At 39.0% G+C, this 22,283-nt stretch overlaps 1 protein-coding gene across 4 annotated transcripts in view; it reads left to right on the forward strand.

Annotated features, from left to right (window-relative positions):
- Positions 1–22,283, forward strand: part of GUCY1B1 (guanylate cyclase 1 soluble subunit beta 1) — a 75,153-nt gene that overhangs the window by 31,044 nt on the left and 21,826 nt on the right. For 3 of the 4 annotated variants that reach the window (XM_085221990.1, XM_085221989.1, XM_085221987.1), the window contains 5 exons: positions 147–384; positions 1,666–1,806; positions 2,840–2,994; positions 3,303–3,429; positions 6,505–7,788. In XM_085221990.1, the coding sequence (XP_085078116.1) occupies positions 147–384; positions 1,666–1,806; positions 2,840–2,994; positions 3,303–3,429; positions 6,505–6,528 (685 nt within the window). In that variant the 3' untranslated portion in view covers positions 6,529–7,788. Of the gene's footprint in view, positions 1–146; positions 385–1,665; positions 1,807–2,839; positions 2,995–3,302; positions 3,430–6,504; positions 7,789–22,283 lie in introns of those variants that run through there. The other variant, XM_085221988.1, reaches the window with a different exon arrangement.

The following is a 22,283-nucleotide window of genomic DNA, read 5'->3' on the forward strand; positions in this document are numbered from 1 at the left end:
CAGAAACGCTCAAGCAGTAAGCAAAAATGATCCAAGACACTATTAACAAATCTTGTCAGAAGAATTAATAATATGGCTATGTTATGTAAAGACCTTGCTCAAAATTCATTCTGTTTAGCCTGTGCCTTTCTTGCTGACTAATTTAGATTACTGTACTCCGTTCTACCACCATCGGTGGCAAATGAGCTGAGACACAAGCGTCCTGTTCCAGCTAAGCGATACGACAACGTCACCATTCTCTTCAGTGGCATTGTTGGATTCAATGCCTTCTGTAGTAAGCATGCCTCTGGAGAGGGAGCTATGAAGATTGTTAATCTTTTAAATGATCTTTACACGAGATTTGATATTCTAACTGATTCACGAAGGAATCCATTTGTTTACAAGGTAAGCAGTAGATTTTCAAGTAATTTAACCTTTTCAATAATTTACGCTCATGTTGCTCTTTTCCATCCTTTGGAATATAGGTGTTTACCAGTCTTTAAACTGTTTTGCTTGATACTACGTGGCTAAAGAGGAGTATGTTGTTTATCCCTCTGTGAAAGAACACAGTCCCTAGTTTTTTGCAGTGTTTGTGCATAGTCACCTGTTAGTTGGATACATTAATTTGCTTCCACGTTTAGAAGATGTAAAAATTTATGTGAGCAGTTTGCTTTGTCATGTACCTGGGCCTCCTAGCTGTAAGCTATAATTTGTTATTCAGTTATTCAGTTTTATTCCTTCAGTAGTACTGAGGTTTAGTTGCAGATATGGCTGGTAGGAGATAGATAAGCAGATAGATATGTAGTACAAAGGCTGCTCCAAAAGGAATGCCTTCTATTTATTATGTTGGCTCATGACATCAGAGATGGATGTTGATGGTGTGGCAGTAGATATTGAACCTTTCTGCCAATTACTTGTTATTGCCATGTGACAGAGGGCAGCAGAGGGCCAGTCTGCAAAATGATGTCTGACATGGAAGTGTGTTTGAAGCAAAGATGTGGCATTGAATTCCTCCATGTGGAAAAAATGGCAGCCATTGACATTCATTAACACTTGCTGAACGTTGATGGAGAGACCAAACAGTGGATGTGAGCACAGTGGGTTGGTGGGTGGTGCTTTTCAGCAGTGGTGACAACAATGAAGGGTCACCTCTGCTGGGGAAGATTTTTATGATTGTGGCATGCAGGCTCTTGTTCACTGCTGGAGAAAATGCATAGCTCATGGTGGTGCCTGTGTTGAAAAATTGTGTTTTGTAGCTGAGAATTTGCTCTTATCAAATAGTGTTATTGTGCTCTTAGTTTCCATGGAAATAAATACGAGGCATTACTTTTTGAGCATGTACATGCATATGCTTGTGTCTTTATATGTATAAAATCCATTGCTAGTTTTTACTCTAAATTAAATTTATGTCCTGCACCAGACAAAGCAAGGGTGAGTGAAAATAAACATGGTTATACAAATTCTAGAATACTCCAAAAAAGAGGCTGAAGTTCACCTAATCACTGTCTTTGTTTTGTTGTTGAAATATAATAAATTCTTATCAATACAAGATATTTTTGGAATTAAGATTTTTTGAATGTAAGTATAGGGAAAACATTTGACAGGACAGTCTTTGAAGGGAGTGCTACATCCTTTTATTGTGCTCTGAAGTCCATGCTAATAAATGGAACAATATGTATTTGCTAGGTGGAAACAGTTGGGGACAAGTATATGACTGTGAGTGGTCTACCAGAGCCTTGCATTCATCATGCACGATCTATCTGCCACCTAGCATTGGATATGATGGAAATAGCAGGCCAAGTTCAAGTTGATGGGGAGCCTGTACAGGTTAGTAAATGTGTGGGCTTGAATGAAGAGCCCATTCTTTTATATGATTATAATGCTTTGAAATATGATAGTACTAAAATCCCTTTCCATGTAAATTTATTATTTTGAGATAGATCTCTATAAATAATATGAAGAGTCACATGTAGATGTGGTATTGGCAGTTTCCCAGACCCTCAAATGCAGTTGCTGTGCTTAAGTATTTAAATGATTAGATCCTCATCATGTATGTTTGTTTTCTGATCTTTTCAATCTATTCATCAAATTTGCATTTTGCATCAAGTACAATTAGTTGAGTCTTTTCCATCTCAATGAATAGAATAGTAGTATTCCCTCTTTTTTCAATCATGCTTGTGATCTCATCAGCATGGGAAAATATTGCATTAAATAGAAAAGTCCATTTCCATAGGTAGTTATGGCAGTGATTCCAACAACAATATGTTAATAGAAGTTCTGTTGTTATGGGCTTTTTAAATATGCTGTTGCATTAATGCAGAGTTGGTGAGATTACACTGACTTGTCTTTACCAGAAAGCTCAGAGGACAAAATAACTAGTTGTGATACGTATTGTTATTTAGCTGAAATCTGTTGCTCTAAGACCTAACTTAGGTCTGTCTGTTTCACCTTGTCAGTGAGCAAGGAAGTAAGGAGGTTTCATATAGGGCCTTTCTTCTGAGAAGTAGTCTTTTCTTGGTTTAAGCCATCGATTTCTGCAGCTTCTGAGCATTCATCAAACTCAGACCTACAGGGTATTCCTCTCTCTCCATTTTTCTTTACAGCACGTAATAGCAGCATGGCGTGATGCATGTTGGAAAAATATGAGGTTTGTTCTTTCATGTGGGAGGCAGAGTCATGACAATACAATAAAAAGCAAAAACAAAAACATGATACAAAATGCAGAGCTTTGAAGAAGCCAGAGTAATGCACCGGAAATAAAACTAGTAGACAGAAACTGCATAATACCTGTATTTAGTTGGAAGCATGGGATAAGCTACATTTATTTTGAATATTGAAGCCTTATTTTTTCTCTCTTAAGATAACAATAGGAATCCATACTGGTGAGGTAGTCACAGGTGTCATAGGCCAAAGGATGCCACGTTACTGCCTGTTTGGAAATACTGTCAATTTAACAAGCAGGACAGAAACTACTGGAGAAAAGGGAAAGATCAATGTCTCTGAGTATACGTACAGGTAAGCGATTCACTATTTTTACTGGTGTTGACACTTAAAAAGACACCACTTTTTCAGTAAAATCAATGTGCCTTTGGAATTGATAGTGATGGGGCATTGTTAACACTCTTTTTAAGTGCATGAGTTCTGATGAAACTGTATGGCAGACTGTATTATGATGCATGATTGTTGGTATGCAAATATAATAATGATCTAGATATAGACTCGATGATTCTGTTGATTTGCTCACATTTGTGTGTGTGCTTAATATTTTAAATTATGTATTGTTTGCATGCATGCAATTACATGTTTTCTCTTTGCATTCTCAGATGTCTTATGACACCAGAAAATTCAGATCCTCAGTTCCACCTGGAATACAGGGGTCCAGTTTCTATGAAGGGTAAAAAAGAACCAATGCAGGTTTGGTTTTTGTCCCGAAAGAGTACAGAGACAGAGGTATGACTAACCAAAGTGTATTTTTCTCTTAAACAAGTTATAAATATGACAAATTTAATCTAAGCCACTGAGATCCATTTGCATTTGCAAACTAAATGTTCCCTGGAAGAAATGAACAGTTTTGTACAACATTTTTATTAACGCATTTACTACCTTGACAGCACATTGAAGTCCTTGATTATTTGTCTGTGGAGTTTGTGCAGACCCTGAAGGAGTACTTTCATATTTCAAGAGGTCCCTGAGGGAATGCCAGTGTTTAAATATAAATATCTCTTTATGTACAGACTTCTAGACTTTGCAATATAATGCCCATAATATAATGTTTAACCGATGTCTGGTTATCAGCACTCTGAAATTCACCATTTCTGTGAGTGAATAAATGTGCCTTCAGATATTTAGGCAGCAGTCCAACAACTACACACAGGCAGGTTCAAACCTGATGTGTGGGGTGTTCTATTAACCTCAGATGGATCTTCTTGCTCACAAATTGTTGTGTGATAAAGATCTTACTTCAGAAATTTACAGAATAAAAATATATCTTCTGATTGACATATAAACTAAATCTTGTTGTCAGAATGACAATAGGGTGAAGCTCTTCAAGCACTAAGTTGTCTTTGAGCTTATGTGATGATTTCAGAAGTTTGCACATGTAGTAACCAAAATCCTATTAGAAACCAATGACATTTAGACTCAGACTATGAAGTTTTACATTTAATCACGTTGCTTTGTACCAAGCCTAGCAGGTGTGCATTCCACCTATGGCAAACAGGGAGAAAAAAAGTGTGAAAGACAGCTTGAATTCTGTCCAAAAGTAATACAAAAAGTTTTAAGCTAATGTATTTAATTTAAGAAATACTGATTAGAATAATGTAAGTCATCAGTTCCTTCACTGAACATACAGGTCACAGGGACTTAGTTGCACTTCTCAATACTTGTGTGCCTCTGAAAATGAAATTTAGACTGTTAAACCATTATGGCCCTTTAGAAAAGTTTTAATACAACTGGTAGCCAAGTGTATGAATATTGACTGTTTAATGGTAACCCTCAGTATTAACTCTCAGTATTAAACTTCAGGGAACAGCCTGTATTTTAACCCCGCTGAAGTCTGTATTTTAGTATATATCAGTTGTGCTAACATTCTGGGTGCCACTCTTGGTCATACTTTTATGATTTTGTTTTATATCAAGGTTAAGTGTAACTTCACATGGCTACTATTCTTTCATAATCCATACTTCTATATGAAATATGCATAACTAAGCACCTTAGACTTGTTCTTTTTGCATTATAAATTATATCCTATCATTTGTATCAGGGAATATTATCATGTTAAATGTAAAGCTTCAGAAAAGTATTGAGTCAGGTGCATATTGTCCTTAGTTCAGTTTCACACGTGTTTAGGGTTCTAGAAGTTTATAGTTTTAAATATTGCAACTTCTTTTTAGAGAGCTTGTAAAACAGCTGGTTTTGTTAATCATGACAACAGCCCTGACAGGTACTTGCTGTTACTATTGTCTCATAATTCAGCTTTGTAGAGAGAAACATAGGGACAATAGTAAACATGATAGAAGAATATTGTCAGCCTGGTTTTGGGGAGCACATAATAGTCACAGTTTAAGCACACTTGGAAAGTTTCTCTTAATTTGTGTTAGGCTTTTTTTGTATATTCTTAAATTCAGACGTACATATATTTCTCATACACGTAAGGACTTCTCCCATCGCAGGTATCTCTTTTTTGTTGTACTAGGTTTTGGAGAATAGGAAACTAGAAGGATAAGTTCATGAAGTGTATGGCAATGATAATCATTTTTTTTAGAGGTGATTTTGATAAGTGAAAGAAGATAATCTTGTGATGGTCTTTGCATTCTTTCCCACTCCCTGCACCATTTCGTCTGTTCACAAACAGAAAGTTGCTCTAAGGTTTCCTCCTTTAAGATGTTCTGAACTGTTGTTATTTCTGACACTTCATAGGCTGCATATAATAGTGGTAATCCAAAAGCAGAAATCAAATAAACACCTTTTTATATTTGATTACCTTACTGTAATTACTTTGCTAAGGTACAGCTTTGGTTTTCTTTTCAGATACTTATTCTATCTGACCTTTCAAACACACTTGCATTTTTAGGATTAGTATCATTTGCAGGGTGATTCATTTCAGTAGGAGCCATTCGTAACAATTAATATGGCATGTTAACATCTGTTAAGAATCCATGTGGTAAATAAATGACTTGAGTGGTCACTCCCTGAAAATATTTCTTAAATCTGTTTGAAGATATTTTCTCTGACTGTTCTTTAATTGTGAAGTTTTCTATCTCCAGTATGTTTAAATCTAGAACTGATTCGTATTAGTGGTACACTCCCTTTTTCTGTTACACCTAAGAGAATGGCAATCTCATCATCTCTGTTAGCATAACAGATATTGAAGCCCAGTGATCAATATATGATAGGGGAAGTAGACAAAATGCTTACAGCTGGCACAGCGATATAAAACCAGTGCTTAAAATATGCTGTCTTCACTGGGCATGTAGAATGTCATCAGGTTGGAGCAACTCAGCATACTTCAGACTTTGTTCCTAAGTTGGCATCTCTATTTTTTCCTCTTAAGAATTCTATTCCATAATACCATTCCAGCAATATTCAGCACTGCATCAGAAATAGACATAGAACCAAAGCAACTGTGACTTGTCTGCTTGCTTGCATGAACAGAGGTTCACCTGCAGCTTCTCTCAGGAGGAACAGATTTGCTGTAAATCCTAAAGCATGCAGAGAACCTCAGATGCCTGGCTGTGGTTTTCATCTGTCCCTACTTCCAAATATGTTTCTCTTCTCCCATGTCCCCAAATTACTGATGGGAGCAAGTCAAAATATCTCCAGTAGTTCCATCAGGGAATGTAGGAGTTGTTACATTCCTACGTATAACACATACAAAAGAAATGTGTGTGTTACCTATGCTCTGTTCTGTTATTTACTAATACTGGTTGCAAGTTGTCAAATGTATTTTGTCACTGCATTGATCCACTATGTTGCTGCTTCAAAGAAAATCCCTTATTTTTCAAATTCTACTTGCATGCATTCAAGGAAACAAAGCAAGATACTTTCTGAGCTGAGGGAAGAGGACAAGGATCCTGAACAGGGTGCAATACTGTCTCCAAATAAGGAGCCAGGCAGTAAGGATGAATGATGAATGTTACTTTACTTCGTATCTCCCATTGTTATGTGCAGTACCATTGTCTTTTGCTCTTGTCCTGAAATCGTACTCACCATTTTCTTCCAGGCATGCTTGCTACTTTTTCCTTAGTGTTTGGTACTCTCTCTCTGCTATGAGCATGTATTTCAGGCTCTTTTTTTTTTTTTTTAATATGCATTTTTGCATGTCAGTCCTGTGGCTCTTCCTATCACCAGTTATTCCTGAATCAAATTGTATAATATGCATGCCACAACTAACCACTCAGTCTGATGCTTCACATCTTCATCTTCATCTCTGCGGTACAGTGGTTGCATAAATCAGTGACTTTTCTGGAAAGACAGGAGGCATTTCAATGTTTTGGCAGAACAAAGAACCTAAAGAACTATTTGTAAAAAGTAGTACATAAAGCATCATTATGGAAACTACTGCATAAAACTTATCAGATTTACTTCTGCTACGACCATGCTTCCAGTTCATATTGCGAACAACACTTGATGTGCTGCTGATTCCTGTTTAGAAAAACGGTACCTTTTGATGTCATCCAGCATTTTGGCTTTGTAGACACTGTGTCAACGTCTTCTGTATTGAAAGGGGGCAGTTGTTTGTCCAACGCTGCCACCTGAAGCTTGTGCCAATGTACTTTTGCTGAAATGCTTTTCATTTTCAATATATTTGTCATTGATTTATATTGACTAAATGAAGTTGTCATGTTAATAATAGATTGCTGGACTGTTGTAGGCCATCACTCGTGTTCTAATTCTTTTCTGATAGAGCCTTCAAAATTGACAGGCGTACTGCCAGGACATGGTTGTCGTGGTTGCCTTTTGTTTTGGTCTCTGAATTTCAGAAATGATTTTATTTTATACCTTGGGAGAACCTGATTGTATTCTTGGCATCGTGGCATAATTAAGAGATATATAGCTTGTAAGCAGACATAGTAAAATTAAATGAGATTGCAGATGCTTCACAGTTTTAACATACAGTGCATTTTTGTGTGAATAATATCCATTCTTATGTCTGGCATTTTCTGAATATTTGCATTATAAATTAGAATAGTGCACTTACTTTGTGTACAAAAGTTGTCTGTACCTAGTATACTTTATCAGCACAGAATATATATGTATAAATGTTTCATGTTAATGTGAGAAATTGCAATAAATTATTTTTTCCACTGATTTTTAGAAATTCTGGGGTTTTATTTTCAATGAAAGTTGCATTTTAGTGTTGCATTTGATACAAAAGAAGAACCCTCCCCATTCTGCAATTGTAGGTTCGCATTTAAATAATTTCTTGAGTCTTTGTTTCAGTGTGTGCATATGTTCAAGAGTCTCCTACGTTCAGGTTCCTGGATCACATCCTCAGTTTAAAGTAGTGTTCAAAATGTGTGTAGTAATACTCTAAAAACAGTAGAAGAGATCACAGAAATACTTAACACTCAAAAATGATTGGCCACCCACTCTGAGCAGGATGTGCATTACCAAGCAAAGCTTTAAGAATGGGAAACAAAGAGGGAGAGCTGCATACATTCTTTTGCATCACTCACTGTGCATCAGAAGCTGTTCCTGGCACTCTGTGAGAGATTGTCCGTGCTCTGCTATCTGCACAGCAGCTCTTTGTCCTTCATGCTGCCAAAACTTTAATGGTGATCCCTGGACATGAGATTTATGACGCCTATGTTGTATAGAAATAATACAGAATAATACAGAAATATGGTTGGATGGCATATAAATAATTGATGCAGAAGACTGTGAAGTAACTGGAATGTTTGTACTATACTTCAGGATGACTTAAGATGACATGCCAGAAACTCAAATAGTGCTCTAAATTATCATTTCTTAATAAAGCTCCTGTTAAGCTACTCTGTAGCATAACCAATTTCTTAAAGCACATAGTTTGAAATGAGAATAGAAGTGAAAGCAGCAGTGAAACTGGAAATTATGGAATGCTTGGTTGCAAGTAATCTTCTGGATCAAATACTTTCCTTGAATTCAGATTCACAACAGAATTTACATTTCCATGGTATTAGTAACAAAGTTTGGCCTTGCAGAGGACTCCTCTACTCCTTAGAGCTAGTGCTGTAATTGACTTGAATAGTCTGACTGTTGTTAGTGTTTCTTGGATAATATATATACTTTTTATCTATTGAAAAACCGCAGGACTCTTACTAGGTTCAATAAACACTTAGCAAGCTTAATGAGCAGATAGTCTCATTCTTTAGAAGTTAGGTTATAAAGACTCACAACCCAATGAGGTGATTTAATAATATGGCCTTTGTTTATAGACCTTCCCCATGCAGAATTCCATAAAATCTTGGCTTTTTAAAATTAAAAGTGGCTAGGCTGATATGTCTAATAAAAACTATTGCCCAGAGGAGTTTTAATTCATCCTTCCCTATCTGCTGCTGTAGGGCTGCTATTTCATTTTTGTGGGGGAAATTTCCATTTTTATTGTTCACAAAGGCATCATTAGCATCCAAAATATCCATCCAGCTCTTTACATATCTATATGTCTACGTCCGTACCTTTATCTATATATCACTACAAACACATATAAAGGACATTGCTCAGGAAAGAGCTATAAAGACAAAGGTGAAAAAAAATAGGTTGAGATTTTCGTGACCTGATTGTGGTGTTTCATGTATGCTGGAGTGCAAAGTTTATCTGGCTAATTACAAGCTCAGGTTTGAAAGACAAGAAGAAGGAAATAGGAAACAATATGGTAACACTTGATATGAATAAGGGATGGGTGGACCTGAAGACCTCAGAGCATTTTCTATGAATAAAACTCCTTAAAACCTAAAGCAAACAAACGTGAGTATGCTGCAGCCTAGCTGTGCACTGCAGTGTACACCTGGAACATTGATAGCCATTTCAGTAACACTTAGCTCCATGGAGCAAGAGCAGGGTCTGAGGCACCCACATCCCAATGGTTTCAGTGGTTTCACTATGGTAACAGTATATTCTAGAGTGTAAAATGTGGGATGTGTTTTACAAAGTGTAAAATGGTTATGGAGGGGAAAGAAAGGGAATGGGAATGAAAAGGGGAAAAAAGCTTAAGGGGTATAGTAGGTGAATTCTGTCACTGTGTTGGCTTATCATCTCCAAGCAAAGGAAACTGAAAAAAGAAAGAAAAGAAGGTTCAATTCGCCAATTTAAAACTGCACATAAAAGGCACTTTTTTCTCCATTATTATTCAGACCTCTGACCAGCTTTGGATGACAGTTGTGGAAAACCTGCAACAACATATGCTGTCTCCAGCAAATCACTCTTTACTATTAGGAGGAAAAGACTAATGTTTGTTTTCATCATAATGGATGTTGGGTCCTTCTGCCAATGTGACTATTTTGGAGAGAAAGGTGACCAGAAATGTAATAACATTTTTGAAATTATTATTCTGGGATAAAGACACCCTCTGTTAGAGAGATTTTGTACTGCAGACATGGATACCATGTCCCGCAGTCAGATTGACATTCCCTTTATTAATAGCTTCTTTTCAGAAATGGTTGTGGAGATTTCAATATATGTAAAACATCTAATGCAAGTTTTAGGTTACAGTGCAATTGTACTCTCCAGGGAAGTGATTTTGTGTGCCAGCACACATTTATTTTACCTGTTCATATTCCGGACATCTGGCATTAAACCTGTGCATTTTTTTACATGTTGCAGATTGTCAGGGTGATTCTAGCCTTCCAAAATTGATTTTACACTCTGATAAATGTGGTATCCTGTCTAGACTCAAGCAACAGACTTGTGATAAAATGACAGAACTCAGCTGAGCGGAGAGAAAAGACTGTAGGTATTCAATAATTTCTCACAGTTGTTAATCATGATCCCAAACTGGAGAACAATTAACTGAATAGTTCCTAAGCTTAATTAAAAAAGCAACAACAATAACAAAACAAAAAAGCCACCACTAGCAAAAAGCCTCAAAATCTATGTGGTCATAGTTTCCAGAAGAGAAATAAACCTGCCTGAGTTCAGTGTTACTAGCTTCAGCCCTTTCATCGACACAGAAGCACAATGTTGTAACACACTGCGTGAAAAATCAAATCAGCTTCATAAATCTCAGTGAAATACGCAGTGTGCTAAGTGTGAAGAAACACACATCCATTTCTAACAAGTCCTAAACACTGGGTATAATATTCTTGGAAAGAAAAGAAAGGTTATGTTGTCTTGTTTGGTTTTCTTCAGGTATTTTGTGCAAGTCAATTTAATGGCAATTTTCATATGAAAAGTTCAGGGAAAAAAAATCATTCTCAACAGAAAGGTTGAAACCTAAGTAGTAAGTATCCTTTTTTTTTTTCTTTTTTTTTCTTTCTTTTTTTTTTTTTGAGAGAGAGAGAGAGGGTATAGTGAATCATTCAGAGATGTGACAGCCTGTACATGAAACCAAAGACTTGCCTTCTGTCGCATATAGGAGTTATTGTGGGCATTTATGTAATGATTTAGAGGGTGAGACAACCACAGAGGACACGTGGCTTTTCACAAAGACTTCCTTCCCTGCACCATCCTACCCCTCAGCGTATAGACATCCCCGTACATACAGCTTGTCTGAACTTCTGTGGAGGCTACATTGCTCCTTTCCTTGCTGCCTCAGCCTTTATCAGGGAGAAGGACAACATTCATTAGGTCTATCCTACAAGTACTGCTGTAATACAGGTAATACTGTAGTAATCCCAATAAAGTGGGCTCTTCAACTGCCCCTGCATTCCTTCTTTTCTGGTTAATGTGGAAGCATCCTTAGACGCACAACTATTGAAAAGTGATGGGAAGGGGTAAGGGTCTGGCTAAGAACAGGAGGGGAACACCTGAGCTCCAACTGGAATTCAAAAAGAAGGCTCTCAGTTCACAAACATTGTTTTGTCATCTACAGCTCATACCATAGATGTGCTCATGCAGCTCAATCAAATGTAAGGTTTGTTGTTCCTCTAGAGGTGTCAGTATTTTCTTAAGCTGCAATTAACTCCAAGACATCAAGAAAAAGTCAGCATTTATTTATGAAAGGCTGTTCAATAGGCTTTTCACTTAGTACTGTTATTGAACATTATTGACCTTCCCACTGTAGTTATCTGTGGGTGAATGTTGCCCTGTATTTTCAGTTGGAAAACAGCACTACAACTGTAGGCAATCTCCACTGTCTCTTGCATTCCCAGATGTGTCACATTCAAACTGCAGTACTTCCTTATCCAAAAACATTTTTCCTGGCACTGAAGTGCTGCAGCACTAATCATTGCTTTCTGATAGAATGCCATACCCTCTGAAAAGGAACCAAACTGACCCCAACATTTTAAAAAGTCTCTGATTTGTTTTCTCACGACACTTTCTTCCTTTCTGACCTCACCAGGCTAAAATCTCTTCAATAAACTGTTCAGAAAGAAGCAGCAAAACAAAAGAGCTACTGCCACACTGAGACCAGGCCCCATCACCTCATCCCAGTCCTTTTGTTCCTGCCTAATGGCAGAGCCTGGTCTCTGTCAGATGACCTCATGGTTTCTAATTAACCGCTGAAAAAAACTGCCAGAAAATCTATACAGAACACTTTCATCATCTTGAAGAAAACAGAAAGCGTGCCATTCTAGGCTTGTGTCTGCTTCTGTGGGCTCTGCTCAGCTATGAGGACAAAGCCACAGCTCCTGCTCTGTGCACGATGCCCTTCTAGCCCTATCTTTTGCAATGACTGTCCCACCTCCCCTGACACGGCTCCATGCTGTTCCTTCAGCCCCTGTCACTGTCCCCAGAGAGCAGAGCTCAGCATTGTCCTCCGCTCCCTGTGAGGAGCTGCAGCCACCATCAGGCCTCCCCTCAGCCTGCTCTGCTCCAATCTGAATGAACCAGGGGACCTCAGCCACTCCTTCGTTTTCTCCCTACAATAGCATCTCTGTTGTTCATCCCATGATTAAGAAAACCAAAATTTTGCCAGTGACATCAGCCTCAGTGCATCAACTAGGTCTGCCTACTCCTTTCAGTGAATATTATTCACTGCTACTGAAAGGACAGAGAAAACATTACTGGGCCCTTGATCCTTTAACCAATTTTCCCATGGTGCCGAATTCACTCTTGCTTGCCTTTGGACTTCCCTATGCTACCTCATTGCTGGCAATGTGAAAAACCAACAATGGGTAATGATCAGCCCCCAGGGAGGCAACAGACTTCCCTATAGGTCGGGTCTGGTTGACATTACCAGGCTCTGTTCCTCTCAGATGGAATCACAAGTGTTGATGAGAACTCTTCCTTTTTTTCATGACAGAAGTGGTCATGATATGAGATCAGGTTGACTAGCCCTAGGTGACCCCTCCAACCTGGATTGACCTTTACCCACATCTCTTTTTGCCTGTCCATCAGGTTCCAGAATCTTGCATCTGCTTTATAATGATGTCTGGAAGGGTGAGGTAATCAGAGAAGGGAGTTGCATGACACCCCAATCAGAAACCTGCTTCCATTCCCTTCTATCTCTTAAGTCCCCTCTTTCTGTCTGGTGGCTTCTTGTGTAGTGGCTGAGTGACACATCTGTCCCAGGGATGGCAGAGCACAATACCACTAGTCAATCTCCTTCGCCAACTCCCTGGTGCTCCTCAGCACTCAGCCCACGTGCTCCCAAAGCACAGGGGACATGGCTTTTTGTTAGTGGATTCCATGACTGGTGCTTCTTGTGAGTGTGTAACAGCCACCATCGGCAGTGGCAGTGACAGCATCCTTCCTGTGTGCCTTCCTGCCAACTTGCTGCATCCTGCAGGCTGTCCACCCAGCCTGCAGTGCTCCCTGGGGTGCTATGTGTCTGCACAAGAAATGAACACCCTTCCTCCTAGCTCTGCCCATGCTTCCTCAGCCCCTCCCTCTGCTGGCACCCCTGGGGTCTCCCCAGCTCAGGAAATCACTGTGTATTCCTGCACAGAGTGGTCACATCTTTTTGGATGTATCAATGCATTTATAATGGCTTTAGTGACTTGACAAGAGGAGGAGGAGTGATGTGCAGCCTTTCATTTACCACAGATTGTAGCAACAGTGCTGATGTATCTGCGCTGAGGAGGTCAGGATACAAGGAGATGCTCTTCTGAGAGTGCAATTCCCATTCTCTAGGTATGGCACCACAGTTAAGACAAACAAAACTCACTGCATTCATGCCAGTCTACAGGAGTTCATAGACATAGTTTACATGCACCTGGTATGGAAGCCCAACAAGGATTTTTTGGAAAACAGTCAGGCAGAGGCATTTGTTCATGCATTTGTGAATCAGCTTCTTCCTTGTTTCCTAACATTTAGCAGGAAGAGTTTGTGTTTGTTGTTGGTTTTTTCTTGTTGTTGTTGTGGTTTTTTGGGTTTCTTTTTGGGGGGGCGGGGTGGGGGAGCGGGCAGCAACTCAAAAACGGTTAAAGTATTGCAGACTGTAAATATTGGGTAAAAAGTAACAGTAAATCCTAACTTCGTCCCAACTTCAGCAATGCTTTTGCTGGGTTACAAAGCACTAATTCTAATTGAGTTAGTGTTCTCAACCGGGTCATCCTGAAACAGCAGTAATCCTGGGATCCAAATAGAGCTGGCTGAAGAAGAAATGAATTTGTCTAGTGTTTTTTTTAATTTAACTCTGCAGGAAAAGGTACAATGAACCAGATAATTTGATCCTATCATATTTTAGTATTTATTGTTTATATGCAACTGGAGATAAAACATTCCCAGGAAGGAGCAGCTCATTGGCTGGAGCTATGTTTGGTTCTGAGTCATTTGGTGCTTATTAGGCCATTTGCTTTTATCCTTGACCAGGAAAAAGGCTGGGGAAAGCAGATCTGAGCTGGATAGAGTTGCCCCATGCTTAGGGAAACGAGAGGCTGAAAGAACAGGAGCAAGGGTTTGGTCAGCTTCCTCCTCTGGTTGCAGAGGGGTGTCTCATGTAGGATAGCTCAGGGGAAGGGCCTGATAGAAAACCTTTTGGCCAAATAGCCCTTCTCTGGTGGAAATTTTGCTCTGAAAATAGCTTATGAATTATGATACGAGAGACAGTGAAGCCCTGCGTGAAGACTAAGAAAATGCTACATATAAACACCTAATTTAATCTAGTAAAGTTAGTAAATCTAGATGTATAACTAGCAGGCAGGCAATGCTCTGCTCTGCATATGGTAATCCTGCATAAAAAACGAAGTAGTATCTTACTAAGCATCCATTTCTGTACCATACAATCTTGCATGTGGCCAAAGCATCTAACACGAGAAACGTGGAAGCTCTCCATATGTCAGAGGTAATGAAAGTACTGCTTAGAATTGAACTCCTGATTGTTTTCAGTAGCTTGTGAAGCATTCTTTTAATACACCAATGTATAAGGGCAAGCAGTAATGCTACTTCTGTCAGTAGAGCACAGTAACAAAAGAAAGCCTCAGAAGTGTTTGAAAAAGTATGTCAGGCATTGCAGGACATTGTTGTGTTCATTCTCAAGAAGAATAGCTTCTCCCTGTGGTATGTTCTTAAAACAGAATCTGGTAAAGCTTGTCTGGGCTCTATGTAACCAAGGCTGTGATTACCAGCAGCAAGGGCTGACTTCTGATTTCAGGACATTGCCTTGGACCATTGCCTAGCAATGTTCTGATGTTTAAAGGCCTGTTTTTCCTCACTTGCAAAGATGGTGAATGGCTAATATTATCTTTGTTAGAAGAAGAAAAGATAACTCCAACAGGGTAAATAATTAGGATAACAGGAATAACTCCTAACTTACAAAGAAAATATTTTATCTTGCACTCCAAAGGAGCAACAGAGTCCAGCTTTTTCCTCATCTTCTGGTGATCTTTGCTCCCGGTTTAGGATTTCTATGTGAATGACTGAGTTGAGACTTGTAAACAGGAGAGGTAGTATGGCATAGTTTGATTTCTTTTGAATCATAGAATCCTTAGAATTGGAAGGGACCTTTGAAGATCACCTAGTCCAACTCCCCCGCAACAAACAGGGACATGCACAGCTAGATCAGGTTGCCCAGGGCCTGATCCAGCCTTACCTTGAAAGTCTCCAAGGATGAGGCATCCACCACATCTGTGGACAACCTGTCCCAGTGCCTCACCACCCTCACTGTAAAAGACTTTTTCCTTTTATCCTATTCCTAATTTAAATCTACCCTATTTGAGATTGAAACCATTTCCCCTTGTTCTATCACCACAGATCCTGCTAAAGGGTCTGTCCCCTTCTTTCCTGGAGCTTGACTTTAGATACTGAAAGGCTGCTATCAGGTTACCTCGCAGTCTTCTCTTCTCCAGGCTGAAGAGCACCAGCTCTCTCAGCTTGTCCTCATAGGAGAGGCATTCCCTTCCATAGATATTTTTGTGGCCATCCTCTGGATGCACTCAAACAGGTCTGTATCTCTTTTGTACTGAGGACTCCATTTCTGCTCGCAGTATTCTGCAGTCCAGGATATGGTTGACTTTCTGGGCTGTGAGGAGATATTGCTGGCTCATATCCAGCTTCCCATCCACGAGTACGCGCAGGTCAAAATGACTTATATTCATGAAAATACTGAGTAATTACAAAATGATTGTCCTGTAGCATACAGACTACTAAACTACTAAACTCTAATATCAATAGCAGTTGGAAAAACATGCATTCCTAAGATACTGAACTATCCTCCTAAGCAAGATTGTGAAAACAATTGCTGCTTTGCTTGGTCACTGTAAGGAGAGAAAAATTTTGTTATACAGGAAAATATTCAGAAACATTTGCTTCCTTCTGCACGCTATCTGTCAAAGCACAGAATTACATACATTAATTTCTGTTTATCATTTTATAAGGCTGAAAAGAGAGGATGTCTGGACCAAAGGGCTAGTTTAATTATTAGATTTATATCTTTATAGGATGCTTAACCATAACTTTCACCCAAACCACATTTCCTAGGAGAACAGCCCCTAAACCATGCTGCATACTGGTAGAAGGACACTCTCCATCCTTACAGTTGAAGCTGTTCTGTATCCTACGAGGATGAAAACAGAGGACAAAAGACTGGACTGGCTAGCTAGTCCTCTGCTTTGGGCACCTGCCACATCAGAGTCTCCACTCCTGAGCCTCTTGTCCCAGTCCTGTGCCCAAGAGACACTCTCCCAGCAACCACCCTCTGAAACTGGGCGTTTAATGTACTTTTCAGCTGCAATAAAGAAATGCCTTGGGGACAATCAGATTACTTCCTTTGCTTTGTTTTTACTTAGTTGTGAATTCCCTTCTTACCCTGCCTGCTCTCACCACACCCAAGAAAACCACAAACCTTTCCCTTCCTTGTGGTTGGTGTTCAGGTCGTTGAATATCGCCAGTGTTCATGTTATTTGAAACATGCATCTTGTGGTCCAATACATTTTAGTTTAGGAAAACACAAAACAGTTGTTTTATCTATGATGGATGAGTCGATGCTTTGCACTGTAGCAGTTATCGTGAGTAAAAGGATGCAATATAACCAAGTATTTTAAATGAACATCAAATATTACAGTATCTACATCAGAAATTATTAAAATGCCATTGATCCTTGTTAACTTTTTTTTGGTAAGGATTCTGTAACAATGTTCTTACTTAACAAAATGAGTTAAACTTTTCCCAAGCAGCACAAAGTACTCCTGTTACTACTTTTACAAGGAGTTCATTTTACAGCTCTTTGAAGAAAAAATGTATTGGATGCAACTTACTAATTACAAAGTATACCATACTTTAAGACAGAAGAGTTCTAGTTGCTTGAAGAGAAGATTGATAATCCAAAGGTTATAGTATTACAACTTTCTAAACATTTCCCACTCCTAAAGAACAAACACATGCTGGAAAATTCCTGTGAAAAATAACAAAAAGCAGCCTTCTTTTGGCTGCTATGCAATTGGGTTAATTCTATCACCAAATGAAGTGGTGCAAAAAGATTTATTAGCAATTAAGATCTGAGATGGAAATTGCTTAGGGCAGTGGGGAGAGATTTGTTGCTTTCTGAGCACTAAGTCTCCTTTAGATAGTGTGGCAGAAATGCTAAGTCATGGCTTGAATCGGTGTTATCAGTGTTTGAGCACCTGGTGGAAAGGCAGGGCCAACCCAGGGGAGCTCAGGTGCATGCAATGCAATGCAAAGCAATCCCAGACTTCATTTAAGAGTTGGCAGTGGAGGCAAAGGTGTCTTGCTGGAGATCCCTGTGTACCCAGGGCCTTCTGAAGGTAAGCATCTGCCTTATCCTGAGGCAGAGTGCGGCTTTGTGAGTGATGAGGACCTCACCAAAGGAGATGTAAGGAGGCATGTGAGGTGCTGAGTTTCTGGTTCTTGCAGAGAATTTTCTCCCATTGGTATCCAAGCTTTCTTTGCATGCAGGAACAAATGGATAATACGAGAACAGATGAAGGTAGGCAGTGACTATCTGACTGTCTAAGGAGATATTCCAAAACACTTTAGCACTTTGAATCTGGTGCTTTGAGTTGAGACACAAGACAGATGCCTTACAGTTTTCAAAGAGTGTAGGACCTTTTGTGTGTCCATAACTGTTGAAATACAGCAAATAAGTCACAGAATCACAAAATATCCAGAGTTGAAAATGGTAACTTCATGCAGTTGGTGATTGCCCAGCCTTCTGATTTGTCAAGATTTCTCTGTCAGGCCTTTCTACCCTCGAGAGAGCTAACAACTCTTTCTAATTTAGTTTCATCTGTAAACTTACTTAATGTGTATTTATGTCCCGCATCCAAATCATTTATAAAATGTTGGAGAGAACTGGCCCCAAAATGAAGCCCCACTAGTGACTGGCCACCAGCTCAATGTAATTCCACTTACTATAAATATGTTCCTGTACTGCATGATGTCACTTTGTTCCCCTCAATTTTTTTTTTTATTTTTTATTTTTTTGGAATTGTAGAAGTCTCCCCACTGTTTGCTAAACTTTCTTGTTTTAACAGTGAGCAGCTGCTTACTGTCTTAAAGCAGACATTTTGGGATGTTTCTTTAGTTAAATAGTTTTGTTTTCTTGTATCTGGTTTGTTTCAGGTGGGGCATTGTTTACTACTTTCTTCATACATTTCTCAGAAGTTTGAACTAAAATGACCTAAGAAAACTCAGTTTACTCAGACTGCAAGAAAGAATCAAGGTGCAATGTAAGCCTTCAAGACTAAATCATGCACAATCCATAAGTGAACTGTGCATCCATGTGGACGTGACTTGAAGTTGTTTAGCGTTTTTAGGGTGGAAAATTTCCACTGAACTTTGGATCAAGTCTTTAACAATTTTTAAGGCTTGAAAAATAAGGGTTGATTAAAGGTTACAAACACAGCAGACCAAGTGGCCAACAGGCAAATCTTCCAGAGTGCATTCTCATAGCCAGAAGTAGTTAGCAGTAGTAGTAGCCTTTCCAAATGTGTTTTCTTTGGCAGCTGGTACACACAAAAACCTCTTGACTACACCCAGAAAAGATTACTATATTAAATTCTTAAATTATTATTACATTGAATTCTTAATTGAGGATATTGGGAGTGTCAAAATTGCATCAAGGAATGGAGTCGTTCTTGTGGGAAGCATATGGGTTTAGTTGAATGACCGCAGAAGAAAACTTAAGCTTTTTAGTGAATGCTTTTTTGCAAGCTTTATGGCACATAAGCAACTCTGAGAAGCCCATGTAATTCACAGCTTGTTTATAGAAGTCTTTATTTGTATAACTGATCCTAATTTTTTACCTCTGGTTAGCTCACCATTTAAAATGAAGCCTTTAAAGATGTGGTGGATACTTTAGTAATGTGTAATAATAATCATCGGTCCTGCCTTAAACGCCTACTTTCTAAGCCTTCAATAAGAGAACTATGCAATGCTTACTTTGAGACCTACAGGGAATGCAGTGTACATAAATCTAGGTGTTCCTGACTTCAAACAGCTGGCTAGATTGAAAGTGCCTATGGAGGTGTAATGGTGATTGTTAGCTTCTATTTTGACAAAGTGAGCTAAAAATCTCTTCCATAAAGACCCTGAAGTATACTAAAACTGTGGAATTTTCTAAGGCTCAGGGTCACTTCTTTGAAAGGAAACCCTATCTTTAGTAGTGCAAAAGTAAACACACATTTGATCAGGCTTAATGTAGCAAACTGATAACATTTTTCTAGAGGCAAAAGGGCTTCAGTATTTAAGACCGCAGAGATCCACATGTGGATTTCTTTATCCTCTGAATCTTGCATAAAAAAAAACTTCTAATCCTAAAAAAGGCTGTAAATATTGCCATTACTCTCCCTGTTCTGAGACAGGAGGTGGGTAAGGAACCCCTGCTAGTATGTTGGTGGTTTGCACAGTGGGAATGGCCACGTGGGACTTCAGGGCAAGCTGTCATGTGGTGATTTTGCTTCTAGTGAGGAGTTAGCTGAGGTGAGCCTCTGGTGGATGGAGACACATACAGAGCAGGATAGTTAACAGGACCAGGATGATCAGAAGCAGCATTAGCAAACTAGTGCTACTCTTATAGCTACAGCAGTATCCTCTTTGGAGTTTTATGCTTTACAACCTTCTCATGTTTCAGCGTTGCAAAGTAATTCCCACAGTATTAGCTTGAAGATATTTCCTGTATCATGAGATTTAATTCAGCTGTTAGCTTGAGAATGCATTTAATTTGGGATACAGCTACAGCAACAAGCTGTACCAGGGCTGCTCCAAAAGTAATGCCTTCTATTTTCATCATGTCAACCCATGACAGCAGAGGAGGATGGTGGTGTTATGGTAGAAGTTGAACCTTCCCACTAATATCCTACTACATACAGTCTGACAAAATGGCATCTGACATGGAAGGATGTAGGAAGCAAAATGTGTGGAACTGAATTCCACCATGAGGAAACAATTGCACCCATTTGGTCCGGAGTTCTTGGAATTGCTTGGCAACGCCTGGATTTCTAGAATATAGAGCAACTCCACAGCAGTGAGGTAAAGGAGCCATAAGAAACCAAGAGTTAGTATCATGCTGCCATGGCACATTACTTAGGTGGGGAGCACTGTTATCCTAAAATTCTACCAGCACTCGATCCATACACAGTGCAAAAAGCTGCATTAGGACTGGTGGGTAGACTCAGCTGACTACTTTCAAACTTCAGCAATTTTTATCTGATAATTCAGCTCAGAATTGGTGAAGATTGAGGATATTCTTCTTTGCCCTTAATTAGCAGTAGATCTGTATACTTGTGTAAGCTCCTTAAGAGATTCACTGTTCAGCTTATTTTAATGCAGAGTGGAAATGGATATATTTTTTGTTTGTTTACCTCAGAAATTAATCTAAACATTGTACTGCATAGACAGTGCCGCTCAGTTCAGGCTGGGTAATATCAGATTCATCAGCAACCCCTTAGAAATATTTCTCAAGCTCATACATCATCATGAGAGAGAAATAAATTGATTCAAGTTACAATGAGAAATTCCGTGTCAGATGCTGAGAAATTAACTACATGGTTGTGAGCAGGAGAAACCTTCGGTAAGTGGGGCATCTGCTGGTGAGGCACTGCAATGAACTAATCTACTGTGTGAGAGTCTGCTCCAAAGCCTGATCCAATGCAGGCCATTCTGTGCTCCGTTTGTCTGCCAAACAAGCAAGAACCAAGCCTGGCTACTGGGTTCTGTTGCCCAAATCATTCCTTTTCTCTTTGCGTAAATCCTTACTTCTGTCACTCCTTTAGAGATGTCTGACACGTATATTGCAACACTAATCTTGTGAAAGTAGTTTTGTTTTGTTTTGTTTTTTTAAAGGGAAATAGGGCAGTGAAACTTCTCAGGAGATGTGACACAAGTCTCAAAGCATTTCCAGCCTCCCCCCCCCGAACAAACTTTCATTACAGATTCTCTGTCTGTTAGATTATACAGCTTTCTTCCTTGCACTTTGGTACTCTGGTCTGCTGCCCAAGAGTGTGATACTGAATATTGTGCACAGGGAAACACAACAATAATCTAGACGGATAAAATCCAGAGCAATAAAACATGGAAAGCATGATTCAGCTCCAAAGCCACATAATTCTTACTCTTGCTTTTTCTTCAGTAGGATTTAAATTAAGCATTTCATCTTTTTTATCCATTTAACATTGAAATTATGCTGCTCAGTCCTACTGAGCCATCCTGAAGTTTTATTGCCTCCAGCAGCAATAAACTCTATCAATAGAACCTATAAAATATGAGGTCAGTACCTCCATTGCCTTAACAAATGGATCTTTTCTGTGATTAAATTATAATTCTGCTGCGTATTTTACAGTTGTGAATGCTCATTAAGAAGAATAGAAGGAAAACAAGTTTGTTTGCTGTCTCCAGAGTCTAACAGTGTGAACCTGGCCTATGTTTATCCTCTTGCTATCTAACTGCGTGCTCTCAGTTTCTCAGTTTTGCATTTCTAGTAGTTGGCAGACTCGTGAGATTTTTATTTTTTGTTTATTGGCAAACAGGCATTTTACTGTAGAGGTTATTGATATTAGGCACCTTCCTGATTCTGATAGGCAAAGCTACACTGTCCTTTGCTGGAAGAAGTAGGCCTTATAACAAAGCCTTTGTCAGTAATAAGGAATCTACTTTTTTTCAGCACAGCAATACTACATCTTTATGATGGTTAGGGAACTTCTGGTGTGATACTTTGGCATGAGTGTTATTTCTCTTTACCCAGGATACATAAGCCAGAAGTGCAAAGTTGCATTGAATGTCTGTAGTGGTTTTTCTGTGATTTTTTTTTTTTCTTGAAATGGCTATTTAAA

This window comes from Meleagris gallopavo, chromosome 4, assembly GCF_905368555.1.
Source record: "Meleagris gallopavo chromosome 4, MGAL_WU_HG_1.1, whole genome shotgun sequence".
Taxonomy (NCBI): Eukaryota; Metazoa; Chordata; class Aves; order Galliformes; family Phasianidae; genus Meleagris; species Meleagris gallopavo.